This window comes from Sinohyriopsis cumingii, chromosome 6 (assembly GCF_028554795.1).
Source record: "Sinohyriopsis cumingii isolate HCF-2022 chromosome 6, ASM2855479v2, whole genome shotgun sequence".
Classification (NCBI taxonomy): Eukaryota; Metazoa; Mollusca; class Bivalvia; order Unionida; family Unionidae; genus Sinohyriopsis; species Sinohyriopsis cumingii.
Genome location: NC_142966.1, coordinates 147,721,578 through 147,741,771, shown reverse-complemented (window position 1 = coordinate 147,741,771; position 20,194 = coordinate 147,721,578). Strand labels below are relative to the sequence as shown.

General features: G+C 34.3%; 1 protein-coding gene across 1 annotated transcript in view; it reads right to left on the bottom strand.

The window, feature by feature from the left end:
* The window catches only part of LOC149798228 (vacuolar protein-sorting-associated protein 36-like), a 41,946-nt gene extending 22,682 nt beyond the window's left edge, over positions 1 to 19,264 (bottom strand). The window contains exons 1-6 of the mRNA XM_089963340.1: positions 18,981 to 19,264; positions 15,226 to 15,294; positions 14,013 to 14,083; positions 7,954 to 8,068; positions 3,587 to 3,667; positions 93 to 209 (exon numbers count right to left, since the gene is read on the bottom strand). Coding sequence (XP_089819466.1) covers positions 93 to 209; positions 3,587 to 3,667; positions 7,954 to 8,068; positions 14,013 to 14,083; positions 15,226 to 15,294; positions 18,981 to 19,076 — 549 coding nt within the window. The 5' untranslated portion in view covers positions 19,077 to 19,264. The remainder of the gene's footprint in view (positions 1 to 92; positions 210 to 3,586; positions 3,668 to 7,953; positions 8,069 to 14,012; positions 14,084 to 15,225; positions 15,295 to 18,980) is intronic.
* Positions 19,265 to 20,194: the final 930 nt, after the last annotated feature.

The window sequence follows — 20,194 nt, the reverse complement described above, 5'->3', positions numbered from 1 at the left end:
GTTGCAACACATAGATAAATCCATGCTAAATTTTCCTTGCACAGATTATTTTATTTAGCCTTCCAATAAATGGGCACAAGGTTAATGGCTACCTTTTCCATTAACATCCGCAGATCCTTGAAAGACTGTGATATATTCATGTCCATGTCCCTCTGTTTGTGCTGAATGGATCTTTCTATCCCCATAATCCCTGGCCGATTGCGTGCTCCCTATGAAAAGCATTAAGACATATAATTATGCACCAATTTCAAATCAAACATTGGACATTTTTATCAAAAGCAATATTTTGTTTAGGCATTGATTTTAGATCTTGGTTGCATATGTTATAGTAAGTGCATTGCCCTTGCACTCAAGAATCTGCTGGTAACTAATTTCTGATCCAAGTTCAATCCCCTGATTAAAACATGCAAAATTAAGTGGTCATTTCAGGCCCCCAAGGAATATTTTTCAACACTTCTGGAATTGTATGGGACACATAGTCTTAAAATTACTGGGTAAAATATAGTGATTTTACAGGAAGATCATAAAAGGAATAATGTTAAATTGAATATCGCATCATTGAGATGTTGAACACTTAAATTACCCGACATGATAACATAATGCATTGAAATAATAATTTGAATAAATAATCAGTACTGCCATTTCTTTGCTTTATATGTCTGTCCTAAAAGGTCTGTTATCTCTGCCTTATTGGGAGCTCTTCAAAGTACATGCATAGGACAAGAGACCCAAGTTAAGTTTCAGGTAGTACAGCATGCTAAAATGATTATATATATATGATTTATGAATGTTTAAGACCATAATCTTTCCAGAGTTTGTAAATTACTCAAATTATTCATTCTAATATTTAAACAAAAGGGTTAAAGATGCTTTTTTATAAGACTGGAACAATAAATTCCAAAATTCTGAAAGAATGTCTCTGTATAAACATATTAATATTGAGTTTGACAATGTAGATCACTGCAAATTCTTATGTCACCATAAACACAGACATAGATCAGTTCTTCTCATATTTGTGAACTGAAACTGGGAGACAAGAAAACAGAATCAATAGTTGTGAAAATATTTTATTATGTATTTCTTATTGAGATAATGAAGTATTATCAGTGTTCCAAAAGTTATATTAAGTGACAATCAAAAACTGGATACAGCATCTGTTATCAAACTAAATGGCACGTTTGCAAAGGCAACACAAAATTCATGTTTGGATGTTGACATAAACAAAAATCTCAAAAAAACTCAAAATCATTCAAATCTGTTGTTGAAAGATGTCTGATATAATTGCTCTGTGATGTTTCTACATTACTCTACCCCAAAAGTATCAGCAGGCATAAAATGTATTAATAAAAACAAATATCTCTCCAATTTTATCAAATAACCTGATATATTAAGACAAAATACACAATTTGAAGCATGATATGTACAAGCTAAATTTTTAAAACTTTGCTGTCCCAAAATTATTGTAAAATTTAGTAACTTCTTCTTATCTGTGTTATAATTCAGTTGGTAATTGATTTGGCACAGAATGAAGAAATTCCATGCTAATCTCATAAAATTAAGTAATAAAAAGAAAATTATGCTTTCAGTGTTATTTGTTATTTTGATTTTTTAACGTAGCTTTAACAATTTTTCAGTCATATTGTTAAGATGTCTGCAGTATGACAGTTTATAGCGATGTATGGGGTATCATGCTGCAAACATGTATCATGATACCAGGCCAACCAGTCCTAACACTAACCTCTTAATGCTGAACGCCTAGCGAGGCAGCTGTTAGTACCATTTTTAAAAAGTCTTTGGTAAGACTCAGCCGGAGTTCAAACTCGCAACCTCCTGCATCCAAGGCAGATGCTCTAACCACTAGGCCACCAGAGTTGTTTTTAGTAGATAAATGGAAATATTTACTTGTCAACTGGAAACATTTTGTATTGTCACTCATGGCTTTGACACTTAAGACAATACAATGTTTCCACTTCACTTATTAATAATTTCTGTTTATCAATTTAAAAAATGTAGATATCCTCTTTGCATGCAACATAACAACCATGGTAGTGAAGATAAGTATTTTTCTTCTTTTAGTGTGCCCAGTATATACTAACTTAAATGTAAACTTAATTAAAAAAACACTTCTGAAACAAGCCTTCTCTGCAGTCAATTGTTAAAGTCTAATAATAAGAAAACAGTAAGTACATTTGTTTATTAAGTGTTTAAAATAAGAGATATTCCAGGAAAGGATAGTGGTCAAAAAGTGAACAAAACATGCAAAAGTTTACAGTCCTTCTTAGAGCTTATGAAAAACTGTCCTTGGAGCTCTTTATAAAGCAATTTGACGTAGCAAATAAAAGGCAAGGAGGTCAGGAATAAACATCCACCATTGCACATACTTAATTGCAAGACAATAGCCAGGGTATTGTACCAAGTGCTTTGAAGACTGCTGTGAGGCAGCCCACTGTGCTAATCTGCATAGGAAAAGTTCACAAAAAGTGGAACATCCCAATTCATTGTAAGTTATAGCTAAATCAAAGAGATGACAGCTTTGTGGTCAAGAACAAAAGTTATTACACATCACTGACATGTATGAGAATGTATAAGCAATCTGTATTAAAAATTATTGGTAAGTTTATGAACAGCGGCTATGTTTCTTTCAAGCTGCAAAACAATATCTCGACATTAATCATACTGGAGTGTATAACATCTGCTGAAGTAGCAGCAATACCTTTATGAAACATATTCAACATGCTGAACTGAATATTCACATTTGTTCTTTTTATTATTATTATTCATTATCCTAATTTGTTAAAATAAGATTTTGTCTTAAATTATACACCTGACTTTTGGAGGCAACTACATCAATTTACTGGACAACAAGAAAAATCTGCTGGTTAAGTGAACCTTTCTTGTATTATTTTCATCTATCTTTTAGTGTAGCATGTTAAATGCTACACTCCACAGGTTCATACTCTTTCAGAATATATCACTACCATAAGGGTGTTCAGACCCATCATCTTCCCACATTAGTACACAAACATATTAAATGGATGTTACATTCTTTTTAGAATCAGATTAAAATCCAATCATAAATGAGGTTCAAAGAACCAGACTATGTAAGATGCATCTGATGCTCTTAGTTCTGATGTTATTGGTATATTGTGATGTCTCCTGCATGCTACCTAGTAACGTTGTCAGTGCTATGTCCAACTTTTGCAACTAATGAATTCCTGACTTTTTCCTCCTACATCTTCACAGTCTACACTAAAGCCAATGTAGATAAAAGGATGCAGAAAATGCATTATAAATTTTACGTTTTTTTGAAGTCATATTTTGCCATACCATTTTTCAGCAAGATAGGCTATACCTGGTAGCCAGTATAACTGGTGGAGGGAGAACCCAGTTAAACCCTGGGAAAAACAATGACCCACGAGAAGCTAATGACAAGCTTTCTCAAGTTCCTACATTAGTTGAGTACTTTAGACTACTTGGCCACTTGGGCCCCCCACTGTAAATGAGTATGGTTAAATACTGCAAAATTGCACCCAAAAATGGAGCAAACATTTTTAGATTTACGCAGGCATATCTGCACAGTACTTACCCCGCCTGAAACTGGATCTGCAGGAGGTACAATCTTCTCCCATCTTCTCTCCCGCAGCTGCTCCATAAAGTATCTGTAAAACTGAAAAACAGAAACTGTCAGTGAAAATTCACCTTATTACTAAACATTATGAACCAACCAATGCTTCACAAATGAACTAAAATTCGTAACAGATATCATTTTATTCTGGAATCAACATCAAATACTAAATTCCAACATTTTGTTTAGTATATCTATAACACATGCTAACAGGGCAAGTCATGAATGAATGACTAATTGTACAGGGCTAGTCATATTGCTTCTAATATGGCTAAGAGTACATTTGGCTTAGCAATGCATGCATAACTAACCCTACTAATTGAAAAAGGTTTGAGGTATCATGCAGGGATGGTCCTGGCTTTTAAAAAGCTGTCGCCAAAAAAATCGCCAACCTCAATATTTTGTCGCCAATTTTCAAAAAGTGTCGCCAAAAAAGTAGTGTACATTTTTCCAAGTGTTAATTTAGTCTATTAATGTAATAGGCAATGAAAATTACAAAAGATGGATTAGTTAATACTTTAATTACAACAAGCATTAACAAAATGTTACAAAGTGTTACATGAAGATCCGTCGCGATTTTAGGGCTGCCCACTTGTTGAATGCAGTTTCAAAGTCTAATTTTTCACATCTGTACATGCTAATTCTCATTAAATTCTCGAGAGATGAGATGCAGAGCTTATTTCTGATGTCAGTTTTTATGAGGTTCATCTTACTGAATCCATGTTCACAGTCCTCAGTGCTGACATGTGACACCAGTAGCCTCTCAGCAGCCCCCCCCCCTTTTATGGCTAGCTTCACAAAGCTTGTAGCGAATTGCTTCCTAAATCCCAAGAATGATCACTGAATGCTGTATAAAGTTTCTCGACAAGAAAAAAAGGATCTCCATTCCCACGAATGAAACTTACACGAGTCAACACCTGGCAATATTGGACCATATATATAAGCGTAAATTCACACCCAGTTTAGGGATTCTTTCACTCCTGTATTTTGAGAAATAAATAATTATTATTAATTATGCAAAACTGTTTTTTTTTTTGCTATTTCTTGTTGCGGAGTTTAAGTCTCTGCAGCCGTAACACGGGACTGATGGCAAAAGGAAAAGATCAATGAGTAAAATGCTGCACTGGCGACAGATGTAATTGTGATTGAGATTTTTTCCATTTGCTTTGTATGTATACACAGTAGTCGGTACTTCAAAGGTTATCAGTTTTCTATGAAGGTTCAGCAAAACTATTGTATTGGTATATGTATAAAAAAAAAACAGAAGGATTAGCCATACAATTAATTGTATCTGTTCTATTCGCGTCTTCAGAAGTCGGTCAGTTGTAGGTATAGTGCGGTAGCATGATTGACTGTATCGCAGCATACAGTACTCAGCCCAGATGTCAGCGTAAGCAGATTATGATGTAACAATGCACTGTAAAGATAGGGTTGTCAATAAGAACAAAGGATCGTTTGCGTAACAGATTGATTCCAATGCATTGCTTAGTCAAGTTTGTGGCTTCCTTTCGTTCTGGCTTTAAATTTATTCAGTCAAATCCATGATTGTATGTACAAATTAAATAACCAAAAAGTATGTCGCCAAAAAAAATCGCCAGATGGGATATTTTTGTCGCCAATAAGGAAAAAAAATCGCAATTTGCGACATTGGCGAAGCCCAGGACGATCCCTGGGTATGCAATATGAAACGCTGAAAATCTTATTTTAATTTTTGAAAATTGTGTAAAACTCATGTTAAAGTTTGTCATTAAAATACTGTTTCTGCCTCTATCATACACACATGGTTCTATGGGTGGTAAAACAAAAGTACTGTATTAAAGGCCAGCTACCACACACTGTATATGGATGAAATCTACTGCTTTTGAGAATTAAAAGAAATAATAATGATAGTTGTATGCATTCTATCCACAGAGTATAGAAATGACACAGAACTACTAAGGATGTCCTCATCTAAGTGGCAAGGAAACTCTGAGAAAAAGGCCCATTATGGAGAATTGATACTGAGACAAAGTACTTGCCGGCCTATAAGACAATACTTTTTGACAAGAAAATCTTATACTCCAAATCGACTCATATATGGATTATGTCATCCAAATCGTTTTATCGTATGTCACATAAGTTTTTCTATGCAAAAATTTTTTTCAGTAGGTACGAAAAATAATGTGTAAAATATATTTCATTTTGGGGATGTAGGGTCATGTATGAAAAAATATATGACCCTATATCAAGTAGGATTTTAAACAATTACATGATTGTCAGTATTAAAAATTAACATACATCAGATGAATTGTGTTAAAGTAGCATGCACTACAGTAGTAACATACATTGTTTAAATTTCATTACATATGTGTGCATTAGAATTGACAAGTTAGAAGATGAATAACCATGACAATGACAGATATTCCATCACATTTTTCTTCTTGCACCTCATGATCAAATAAAAATTATGCCCCATTATGAAAGGAAAGAGACAGAGAGATGTCTTGAAGATTCTAATCTGTATATTTTACTTATCTGATGACTGTGATCTAACTCATGAACATGTGCATTACTATCTTCCATTATCTATCAATACCACTGGGTAAGCAATTTCTTTAGGTTTTCGTTACCACTTCCAATGTTTAAAAAAAAATCACATGGTTTTGTAGAGGTATCTGCATGCTAATTAAATATGCTACAGATGTAGTCAGGTTTTCCAAGCTAACACCTGTCTGAAGTCAAGATTTGGCAGACCAGATCAGATTAGTGAGGCTACCAATAGGTAAATGAGGCTACCCATGGGTATTATGATTATGGTACTGTATAATGAAACGAAATGCTGGTTACTCATGTAAATTTCTCAACCAATGACATCTTTTGAACTTGCCCTATCACTGTCAGCAATTTAAAGTATGAGCAAAGATTTAAAAAACAACTGAAGCCTAAGTACTGGAAGAGTACATGCACTTTACAAAAATCTTATTTGTTGGGAATGGGGAGGTCATTGTACATGTCAAGAAAATTAGACAGCATGCAGAATGGTCATTGATTTAACCTAAATGGAGTCTATATGGACATATATAGTGTGAATATTTAAACCACGAAGGAGTATGGTATGTGTTTTCTAAGTTTACATTTACTATTTAATTTATTAATGTTTTCTCTCTTTGACAAATGCTTCAGCTAAACAGGGGCAGTAAGATACAAACAAAAAACGTGAAGAGCTGAATTATCTCTCTCTCTCATTTCAGGCAAAAATATTTTATTTTGATCACAAGGTGCAAAAAGAAAAATGTAATGGAATACACATGCCTCTCTCACTCTGTATCTCTCTTAAAAAAAGAACTGTGGTAAAAGCATTTTAGCATTAATGGTGCAATTTCCCTATTGCTAGTAATCTGAAATAGCATACAGTGATACCTTGAAAATTTATGAAACCAGAAGTTACTATAGTTTAATTCCACACAGCATCACAAATTTTATCCTAATTGTAACTCAATAAATTTTAGGACAGCAGCATTGTATGTAGCTAAAAGTAAATAATATATTTAAATACTTTGCATGAAACAAATAAGTTACTTTTAGTTACATTTAATGATCCTGATCTGAAAGGTTACTGATTTACAGATTGGATAAAATTTGTGATGCTGCGTGGAACAAAGTGAAAAAGACGAAAATGAGTTATTGATCTGGCCTAGTCTTATACTCCGCATCAACTTATACAGGGATGAAAGATGGAAAATTTACCAAATTTGCTTATTTGAGTTATACTCAGCATTGACTTATAGGCCAGCAAATACGATAATCATAAGGAATATTAAAATCTAATGATAAAAATGACATTCAAACAGAATCCTGAGTTTTGTATCTTTAGACCAGATGATAGTTTGGGATCTTCATCATGTTCTGGTAAACGTGTGCAAAAACCTGAGATGGCAAACTTATTTTCAAAGTCTGAAGATGGTAAAGTTATCTGTAAAGTCTAAAGATGGTAAAGTTATTTGTAAAGTCTAAAGATGGCAAACATATTTGCAAAGTCTAAAGATGGTAAATCATATCAACACATTCTTAAGCTATCCAACAAAAAAAACAGGATTCCCAAAATATAGTCTTTATTAAAGGCAGAAAAAAAAATGTTACAAGATTAAAAGTCATAATTAGCATGTTTAGCATTTTTTTATATTATTGTTTTTACAGGTGAAGCAATTCACATGATCTGGCCTTGGAAGACTACAGTGGAACCTGCTTAAAACAGTTTCTGAGTATTAGCCCAGTCCAGCTGCAATCTTCAGTCCCATCATGTCTAGATTCAGCAAGTTCCAGTGTATGTTAAAGTAGTTCTAACTTACCTCCACCTCCCCAGAATTCCTAAAGGAAAGTCTAACATAATCATGTTGACTTGATGCAACCGGTCCTGGAGCTTTACCAGAATTTGCTTTCTGAAGATGAACTGCAATTTTGGCACTGGAAAATATTATAGCACAATTCAATCAAGTGTAAAAAGAAACTTGTATAAAAATACTGGCGAGAAAGAATCTTTTTTAATCATAGATTATAATTCTCAGTAACCATATGATCATAATAACATTAGGAATAAGTTCATCTACTTCTGTAAACCTACCTCCCATAAGGATGAAAATTTCATCTTTTATCATAAAAATAGTGTCTATGGGAATTATTTCAAGATACTCTGTCAATTACACACTTACCCCACAACAGCCCACTTTGCTAGGTAGGTAACTGTATAATGGATTCTCTTTAGTTTATGCTGATGGTACATCAATTAGGACGTGTATTTGCCGAAGTGTGGAAAGACTTCCTGTTATGTGACCATGTAAATATTCTCAGAGAAACAATTTTCAATAAATCAAACAAACGCATTAACATTAGGAGAATAGGTAGGAGGAGAAGAAAATGCAAGAGCACCCAACCTTAGTCAGCCTTTGTGTGAGAGATAAAACCACTGTGCTGATAAGAAGCAGTGTAACTAAGGGTGAATTGGTAGCGACACATGATTACCAAGAACACTTAAGAGTCAGGAGAAACTTTGGCCATTTTGTTACTAAGTTCTGAGTGAAACCAGTGAAAGCTTCAAATCAATGCATGTGGTGAATTTCTACTGGCTTTAACAATGGCCATGGACATCTGGGCAACCAACAAATAGCCCATCAGATTCAGTTCTCTTTTCTGTAAGGCTAATTCATGGAGATAAAAGCTAGAGAAATTTAATTGTTCCTCAATAATGTCTTGATTCAAACAGCTGCTTTCAAATGTGAGGCCCAAAGAGATGGCTCTAATCTCATATCGGACATGTTTCTGAGGTGTATCTGATCCCACGAGCTCTAAATAAGCTGAGCAAATTACCCACTTGAGTCAAGAGGACAAAGACTTGGGAGACATTGCTGGCAATTACAAATGTTTTTGGTGTTTAACAGGTAGTTTCTGAAAGCTATCTGAGTCATTAAATCTTTTTGTCCATTTAAAAATATCTATGAGCAATTTCTTAATTCAATTTAAACAACATAGTCTTCAAAGTTTACAACATTATCACAGCAAAGTTGATACCACTGATACCTTTAGAAGTCTTATATACTTACTTTATTTCAAAGAAGTCTGATTGGATAACTAAATGTGCTTATGGTGTCCTAAATGTGCTTAAGGATAAATAAATGTGCTTATGGTGTCCTACATGTGCTTCTGGTGTCCTAAATGTGCTTGTGGTGTCCTAAATGTGCTTAATGATAAATGTGATTGCGGTGTCCCAAATGTGCTTAAGGATAACTAAATGTGTTTATGGTGTCCTAAATGTGTTTATGGTGTCCTAAATGTGCTTAATGAAAAATAAATGTGCTTAAGGACAACTAAATGTGTTTATGGTGTCCTAAATGTGTTTATGGTGTCCTAAATGTGTTTATGGTGTCCTAAATGTGCTTCATGAAAAAAAAATGTGCTTAAGGACAACTAAATGTGCTTGTGGTGTACTAGGCTTGGAGGAGAATAAAATGAGTTTTCTCTCCCCTTTATTAGTCTATTTTTGGAACTGTGACAACTGTTGCTATCTAATCTGCTGCTGTGAGCAAATGGAATGCTGTTGATCTGAGTTCTTCTATTTGTCTTTCTGGTAAAATCTGTCCTACCTTTGGGACTTAGACTGGTATGGGTAAAATCTGTCCTACCTTTGGGACATAGACTGGTACAGGCAAAAGGTGGGAGAGGTAAGATCAGATAAAGAGGCAATTTTTGTGTAGCCTACATCTTTAGGTCCCTGAAATTGTCTCCAAACTTCAGGAACAAAATCAAAAGGTAATCACTGTAGTGTGATAAGATGTCACTGAAGACAAACAAAGGAAAGCAGTCGATCTATCAAATTCAAGGTTGCCTGAGTTCACAAGGCATTTGCCAAAGTGTCATGTGCTGCCCTGTCAGTCTGAAGAATGCAAGTCAAGTCAAACAAAGATGAAATTTCTATATTTCTTACCAGCTTCAATAATGTCTAGAAAACTTCACAATCTATTTTATAGAAAGCAGGGTAGATATTTACTTCCACTATATCTACTATATCCATGTTCTGTCCATGGTAGATGTCCAAGTGTGTTTTGTACCAGTGGGTGAACAATGAAGATAGCAGCTCCCTTTATGTAAAGTGGCTATGGAATTACTGGTTCCCAAATCTTGTTTTGCAAATGATTGGTAACCTTGATTGCAGGAACTGATAGCAGGAGGGATGGTCATCCTTATCATGTCCATCATAACCTCTGACTCCTGATTCAAAGATGGCAGTGGAGGGTGCTTGGTCAAAACATAATTCTACAGATCTCTTTGCTCATAGTTTTTAAAGCTAAAGGCAGTCTTGTCTAAAGTGGGATCTGGATTCTGAAGCTCATGGAGGTTGTCAATGTACTTGATTGGGGAATTGTCCTTGTCCAGCAAACCTTCCATGTCCACATAAATCAAACCTGATGGAAATGAAGAAGTGGCATTATCAAATAGTTTGTTCTGTCATCTGTCCACAGGATAAGCAACAGAATGCAGAACTATCTGTACTGATGGGTGGACAACTGGTAGGAATCAAAATGTTGAAGGACTTGGCATGCTTGGATGGATGAACTTGACAGCTTCCCTCCACAGATTGAACAGTCAGCCAGTTTGTGGCCCCTCACATTCTTAGAACTGACCTCTGATCAAAAGTAGTAAATGATGGCTAGTCAAGCATCTGGACAGACTGGCCAGGAGCCAGGATGTCTGCAGGGAGCATAGTCAAATGGTGCAGAGTACAGAAAATCTGGCAAGGCCAGCAGAGAACCTCATGTGCCTAGACCTACAGGAACTTTCACTATATCAAAATGCTAACAGTAAGACCATAAAAATTGCATGGTCAGTGACTAAGCCCAATGTGGTGGAAATACGTGCAAAATTACTGATGAAATTGAAAAAAAGTTATCACTGCCAGCAGCAACAATAAATCAGTAAACAACATTAACTTTGTTGATTGATGGTTGAACAAACATAATTATTATGTTGTTAAGTATCAAACAAATGCTTAAACTCAAGAATATACGGTATAATCTAGCCAAGGGGAGGTAATTATAATATTATCTTGCAAGAGTTACTTTGCAAAGATAATATTTTCATTGTAAACATTCCCTTGCATCTATAATTTGCAGCTAATTCAAATCCTGAATTCATGTGGCACATATACACACTTTTATATTCCACCTGTGATCCTGTGATTGGCTCCATCTTTAGTCCAAACTAAAACCACTAGTTTACAACAATATCTGGGTAAACCAAGGTGGCTGAACAAGAACACAACCAAATAAGGATTTAATAGCTTTTCTGGGTCTCAGAAAACCTAGTTTCTGGGCTCTTGTTAGCAGCATTATAATGAGTCCAGTGTGTAATGATGCACAAGAATTGTCAAACTCATTTTCCTATATTATTATGGGTCAGTGTAACAGCAATTTGACACAAAATGATTTAAAATTTGTCTACCAGCAAATATTAGTTAAAACTGATTATTCCTTTGAAGAAACATATTCCTATTTTATATTTCAAGTTCTAATATATTTTTGTGGTTGCATTATAACTATATAATCAGAAACTCGTTATTAACATTAATGTATCAGGGGAGTATTACTGGTAATTTAGCCTAAAAACAAATACCATATTGTTTGAACTCGAGTTCAATTAGGGGATCAATCAAAACCTAATTCTAACACATGCCTATAGCTTAACACCTGTATACCATTACTGCTTGAATAAAAATCATTTGTTAAAGAGAACTAAGTCTTCACTGTTATATGAGCTTGAATGATTTAAAAACCTGATTGCACTCTCGTTTTAAGTAAAGATGATTCATAATGATGTGTTTCACGCAATATTCATATAGATGTATTGGGCAATTGTTTTTCAAATGATACAATTCTTATTTCACAATCTGCCAATAAATTCATAAGAGCCCCATGAAGGAATTTCAAGGAATTCAAGACAAGACCATTTGTTCATAATAACTAATGAGCACTGAAACCATCTCTGGTATTAAAGATCAGTATGATTTTACATTAGCTGCTATGGCAACCATTTAGAATGTAAGATCAGCACCATTTTCATTTAGAAAGAAAAAAAAACAGACACCATTTGAAGACATTTGGTGAAAACCCCAGGCCAATATGACCATCAATTCAGAGGAATTTGTGATAAGATTTTCAATCTGTTCATTGTGGTACTATGGGATACATATGTCACCATTTCCATTCAGGACAGACTAGATATAATACAATGTCTTTTGGTGAAAACTTTCTATAAATATTACCATCAATTCTGGAGGATCAGCAACAACAGGACTTTCAAGATGGCCAATGTGTGTGTGTGGTTTGGATTTTTAACGTAGCTTTAACAATTTTTCAGTCATATTGCTACGATGTCTGCAGTGTGACACTTTATAGTGATGTCTAGCACTGGGGCATCATGCCACAGACATTTAGCATGATGTCCCACCGAATCACATTATCCTGACACCAAGCCAACCAGTCTTAACACTAACCTCTTAATGCTGAGCGCCAAGTGAGGCAGCTGTTAGTACCATTTTTGTAAGTCTTTGGAATGACTCAGCCGGGGATCGAACCCATGACCTCCCACATCCAAGGCAGACGCTCTAACCACTAGGCCACCAGAGCGGTTAAGATGGCCAATATGATGGTCATATTTGATTTCGTCTTGACACAATTTTCATATAGGACCAATTTAATTATTCTGATGACATGACTTTCCATTAATAGTAGCAGTGACAAGAAGATTTTCAAGGTGGCTACCATGGTTTATTACAAGTGGGCACAACTCAAAACCTATTTTCAATGGGGGGATCACCAACAAACCTTACAGCAAAATGGAAATTGCTCATATGCATGAAAGGGATGACTTCTTGCCCACAAAGCAATCTGGTGTATTTTATATTCATTTATGATCATCAAATATAGTAGTGACTTTTACAGTTCAACTGCACATACCATATGTATTTTTACTAATAAGTCTGATCCAACTGCATAGACCTAGATCTACTGTCACATAATGTGCCGACAGAAAAGAGTCTATGTTGTCTGCAGTTGGTGCAATTACATATGGTATCCAATCAGATTGTTGTTCCTTTCGTACAGTGGGATGGAAGCTATAATAATAATAATAATAATAATAACAACAATAATGCTTTATTTATAGAGGGTGACTCATTAGTCAAGGACTATTCTCCCTTGAGGCCCTCTTAAGGACAGTATCACAATACACATTATATGAAGATAGCAATATAATTGTCATCAAGACAATGCCTAAGTTATTTCAGACTTCTTTGAAATAAAGTAAATATATAAGACCTCTAAAGGTATCAACTTTGCCGTGATAATGTTGTAAACTTGGAAAACTGTTGTTTAAATTGAATTAGGAAATTGCTCATAGATATTTTTTCAATGGTCAAAAAGGCAAATACGTCATGCATAGAATCAAACAAACCTTTTCTAGACATGTGCACTGAATACTCAAGATAATTCTTCATTTGATACATGAATTTGATTCTGAATCACTAATGTCTCATTCTGACAGGAAACCATCATATGTTGGTTATACAGTGTCAATTACTCCAATGTCTCCCAACCCCTCTGCAGTTGATGAGGACAACATGAGTCTATGGAGTCACGGTGAGTTGCAATTACCCATATGCCACAACATCTCAATGCAAAGCAAACATGAAGGTGATTAAATGCCCTACAGTGATGGGCAGAGAAACAAAAGTTCACACAAGATGCACACTAGGTGGGGGAGGAGGGAGGATATGTACTCATATCAACTGTAAATGCTTGCCTTAAAAACAAACGCTTCAAATTCATGACACTGCAGACAGAAAAGAAAACAAACTGACCTTTTGGCAAAACCTGATGGTTGTTCCTCAATCAGAACCACAAGAGACAAAGGTACTGCAAGAACTCTTGACTGCAAACAAGAAATGTAGATGTCATAAGACGAGCAACGCTTGCTTTACTGACACATAAGATTTTTATACTTAAGATGACTTTGTTTAATATAGTTCATGTCAGTAGCAATTACTCCTTTCTTTGAGATGGTACTGCTGTACTTCTCTAGCTGGTATCCTCATATAAATGCACACAAGTATAAAATATTGGTCACTGTGTTCTTTTGATATTATAATATAGTACTCTTCAGTGTGTTTGCACATGTCAAATATCATGATCGTACAAGACTGACAGAGAAACTCACCTAACATGAAAAGTGCATGATCACCTGAATTCGAAAAGCATATCAGTGACTGCTTTTGGTATGGCAAGTTCTATTCAGGATATGTGCATGTCTATTATCAAGACCAACCAAGCTTGAGTCTTACAGAAAATGATATCAATGTAAAAAAAAAAAAAAAGAAATATACATGATCATTGGAGCATGAAAAGTGCTATAAAGTGACCTACTTCTCCTATAGTGGTGGAGTACTTCTCTGAAATGATGCACAGATCAATATTCATGACAAAGAGCAACAATATTTCAGAAACTGACATAAATGTAAAATGTGTACGTCATAAATGAAGCATTAAATATCAAGGTTACCTACACACTATATGAAGATGTAGTACTTTTCAAAAGCACCCCTGAACTTTGCGCAAGCTAATGAAAAATATCAAAATACTGTACATTATCTTAATGGCAACAATAATTCTGTATAACGCAAACAAAAACTTTAATATACAATTCAGGTGGATATTTTCATCATAAAAATTGCATTCTTATTTGATTCTTACTGAACCCTATATTACAGACATTTTGTTGCAAAATTAAGTTATCTTGTCAAATTTCATCAATAACAATGCACTGGCAGATCTAGGTTTATACAGTTTTGTTAGGACAAATTAACAAATAACACAGACCTTGATCTGCCATCTCTTAATGCACCTGCAGATTAAAGATAGTATCTGTACATTCATGATATGGTAAAAAAAAGTCACAGCTAATTATATTGTCAAAATAATCCAGAGAAGAGCTGGCTTCAAAATACCCTGGCAATTTTCTTCTAACCCTCTACTATGTTACTTCAAAAATTAATGACAATGGAATCCAATGCTTACTCTATTTAAAGGATCCTTCCAAATCAGTCTGTGTGTTGTAAGCATCACCAGCCCATCATTAAATGACGTCTGTGAAAGGAAGAGAGTCAAGATTATTTCTTTCTGCATAATTCGCTTTTCTTGAATAAAAATACCCAATGTATTATGTTCAATGAAATGATGGATGTTCTAAACATTCAAAATATAAAATATTAAAATGACAGAATAGGTAGTTACTACATACCAGTATAAACATGGCTTACCTCCAAGTGACCACTGTATCAAAAGTTGGGCATGAGATCTCGTTAAATTTGCTTGCATTACCTCCCTTTATCATCAAAAAACTATAACTATGTAAATAAGAATATATATGGTGAACATGACATTATGCACCTACCTACTGTTTATAGATCATCTATTAAGGCACTAGTAGAGCATGACTGGAGATTACTGGTTAAGGAATATCGTCATGAACTAAATTTACTGTGCAAAAAAAGTCTTTCTTTATTTCCTACATACCTGTATAAACATGGCTTACCTCCAAGTGGCACTCACCAGTTATTATGTACTCTTGAGAGAGTGATGTATGTAAGGTGAAGTTGTTTGCATTAAAAACATGCAGAATGGAGAGAATGTTGGCATACCTCTATGCTACATTTATGTAATGTGGGTGATATTTCTTTGGACATTGTACTCTTTGAAATTGTACATGATCTAAGCACACCGCTAACTAAAATGACTGCTCCCTTATGCTAAAAAAATCAGCCTGAATTAGTATAAAGTACACTATGCATATCAGCTATTAAAATAGGGAAAACAAATTTTGCCAGACTAGACAATACCAGCTTCTGAAAGTGCAATGAATGAATTACCAAATATATAAAATGTAATAAAAAGTTATCAGCTCTTTGGTTAAGGTTAACTTTGTCATGAACTAAATTTCCGTGCAAAAAAGTCTTTCTTTATTTCCTTATTAGACATGCAATGAACTTGGCTACTGACCTTCAGATCCCCAAATCTACATGTGTCTATATTACCCTAACAAGAAACCATCCACAACATTTTGTCAGGAACTTAACATGGAATAAACGTTATTGTGCAAAACCCATTTTTCTTTGAGTTAAAAAGTGCCCTACCCACTGATCTATTCATTCATGCCTTCTATACTTCTCTTTCTTACCTAAAGTGTATGTCTTTCACATATTTTGGTCATAGCATGTGGTTTGGAACTCAAGTTATTATGTGAAAACCATCATACTTCTTCCAATCAGTGACCCTGACCTTTGACCATATGAGCTCAAAATCAACAGACTTCTTTTTTCACCAAAGAGTAAGTCATCTACTAACTTTAATCTCCAAAAATATGACCACAGTGTCCTCAAGGAGTTGCAATCTTTACCAACAGTGATAAAGACATGCTAAAAAAAAGTGATAATAATTATAGTCTGTTTTATTTTTAAATTTTTGAGCAATAATTAAACAAGTGAAGTGGGTAGACTCCTGTATGACTCAAGAACAGTTTACCTTACAATGCAAATCCACTGCAAGCCTATACTTTTGTCCAACAGTATGTTTTATTCATTATCTTTCTTGATGATAGTAAGATCATTCTCTAGTTTGAAGTATAAAAACCATGATAAACTCTAAGATAAACCAACAATATATAACAAGGTACAATCATATCACAAGGTAGAAGTATACAATCCAATGGCCAGAACAAGTAGAACAGATTAAAGGCTGGAATAGAACATGATCGAAAGAAAGTATACATGCTATTACAGATTTCAAAATAGGGTTTAGATTGGATGCAAACAGAAATATAACCCTAAAATTCTTAACACAATCATCCATTCATGAACATAATCTAAGAGTTAGAGTGCTACAAGGTACAAGGTAAGACTGTGACAGTCATATTCAAAATATGTAATAGACTGAATATGGCTTTATTTGATAAATTATCATTATATAAAACAAAAGTTATGAAAACATCCAACTTTTGAAACGAAATGCCCCAACCAGGAATCACTTAAATAAAGCTGTCAAAGCTCATAAATGATAAAGTTTGCTTTTATGACCAACAAATTCTGTACAACATTCTCAACATGCAAGTAGCTTTGGTTCACATAATTTAGGATGGGTTGTATATCTAGTGGGAGGTCATTCCGTGCCCTGGACCCCAACCACATAAAAAAATTAGTCTGATATATGTTTGAATTATTTTTATGTATGTATGGTGTCATGTTATGTGACATTTTGATTTGTTACATGTATAACTACTTGTGTTAACTGTTGATCTAAAAAGAAAGAAAGTGTATTATTTTAATTCAACGAAAAAATACATTTAGCCATGATCATTAGATGTCTACACTTGTGGCAACCAAACTATCATATCAAAATTTTCAAGTGAGATCTATAACTGGATATTTGGTTACTTAGCTACAATGCAGTAGCCATAACAAATCAATGAAGGATTTACTAATATTAGCATTAGGTATTACTAAGCTATATATGCTTTTAAAGGGGAAAAGGTCAAAACATATCCAAAGAAAAATGTACCCAAGTCAAAATGTCCCCAAATTAAAACATGACCCACGCTCACTTTAAATAATGACATAATTTTAGTGTATTGTGTTTCATACGACAGTGTTCAGCCTGGTGAGCAATGGAAATCGGCAGAGGCAAAGTACGTTTTGACTTGGTTATGTTTCAGTTTGGGTATGTTTTGACTGTAAACCCTTTTAAAGCTGTATAGACATGACTTTACCCATCCCCCATGCACCTCCACACCAAAATAAAAAGCCACATAGACAACCTTATGATATAAATTTTATAGTATTCACCCATTTGTTTGTAACCCCACTAATAATTTTAAGAACAAAAGGATCAAGGATTTAAAAAGTTCACAAAACTTAGTCATTTTGTTCATTAATTTATAATTTATAACCTTATTGTCGCCAAGGTCCTCAAACATTGTCAACTTCTTGGCGTTTCAAATCAAACAGTAGTTTCTTTAGTAACATGCTCACAAGTATATGCATGGGCAAGTCTATGTTTTCAAGATACAGATAAGATTGTAGTTCACTATCTTTGATAATCTCAATAATTCCATCAATTTTGGTGTTAGCCTGGAGTGCTATGGTATCGCTCTGGTTTTAAAGTTAATGATCAGTGAACATGTAAATAAAGACACATACCATCAAGATACTGTACACGTCTATTTTGCTATTCTTTGCTATTCATTAAAATACATGTAATTTACAGTTTAAATAAAATCAGAACAAAAATATCGGGTGATGTGTCTTATGTTGTAGGACTATATGTATGCTTATTTATATTGAGAGCATTTTGTCTGAAACGCAAATAAGTTGACAGTGTTAAGGACCCCCGGCAACAATCAGGTTAGAAAATATAAATGGATGAAGAAAATGACTAAGCGTTGCGCAATTTTTATATAGCATAGATGCTTTTCGATTATAAAACCGGTGTGGTACAAAACAAACGGGAGGTTGTATCACAGGAATTTGACGTTTTATCAATGAAGTAAGGCGAAATCTCTGATAACATGAAATCACCTTATCAGTAATATAAATGAACAGTACAGTATATTACCGATAAGGTGATTTCATGTTGTCAGAGATTTCGCCGTACTTTATTGATAAAACGCCAGGCTAGTGTGGTTGTATAAACAAATCTCAGGTTTCTCGGGAGGGAACCAGCGGCTTGTGTTAAGAGTCTACACAATATGCAAAAGAAGTAAGTTTGCAAAATATTCTTACTTTATCTGGTCCATCGTACAGAGCAACTCCAGTCTGGCTGATAACATTTGATTCTCCTGGTTGAAGGGAAAAGTCGACCCACTCTAACCTATCCATTTTTTGGTCACAATATCACCAGTCAAGATCACGTAGACGCCTGGTGGATAGTGAACCAACTCACAAAAGATCCCACAGGTATAACGTGCACTAAAAGAGAGAGAGAGAGATGCTAAACATGTTCCGTGAGGCTTCGTCATAAAAGAATGCTGAGCATGTCGAGTAATAAACGTTACTCTAATCTTGCAAACCTTACTGGACAAATATTCAGGAAATAAACAAATACACCTTTATGACTGGTCAAAACATAACAATGAGGGTTCAGTTCAACAGACCGCTCGCCTACTTGTTTATAGGGCCTGCTATGGGCAGCCGTCGCCGCCAAAATTACATTAATCAAATGATGTAATATGAAATAAAATGATTCAACCCAGCAAATGAAACGATAAATCCAGATTCCAAATGCTGTGGTGTAACATGAAATGATTTAAAGAACAAAACCGAATGATGAATTTAGATTCTAAATGACGTGTTATTAAACGAAATTAACCCAACAAATGGCATGATGATTTCAGATTCCAACTAATGTTGTGTAATATGAAATTGTGTAGCGTGAAATGAAATGATTGAACCCCCAAAATGAAATAATGAATTCTGATTCCAAATAACGTAGTGTTAAATGAAATGACTTAGTAAGTATGAAATTAAATGATTTAAATAACAAAACAAAATGATGGTATCTGCTTCCAAATTACGTGGTATTAAATATAATGATGTAGTCTAAAATGAAATGATTTAACTCAACAAATGGAATCATGAATTTAAATTCCAAATGATTGGGTATTAAATAAAATGATTTAAACAAGAAAACGAAATTATGAATTCTGATTCCAAATGACGTTTTATTAATCGAATTTACATAGCATAAAATCAAATGATTTAAACCAAAACAGACATGATGAATTCAGAGTCCAAATGACGTGTGATATTAAATAAAATGATTTAAAGAAGAACATGGAATGATGAAATCTGTTTCCAAATGACGTGGTATTAGATAAAATGGTGTAGTCTAACATTAAATAATTTAATCCAAAAATGAAATGATTTATTTAGATTTCAAATGATTTGGTATTGAATAAAATGGTCTGAAGAACTGAATGGAATAATGCATTCAGTTT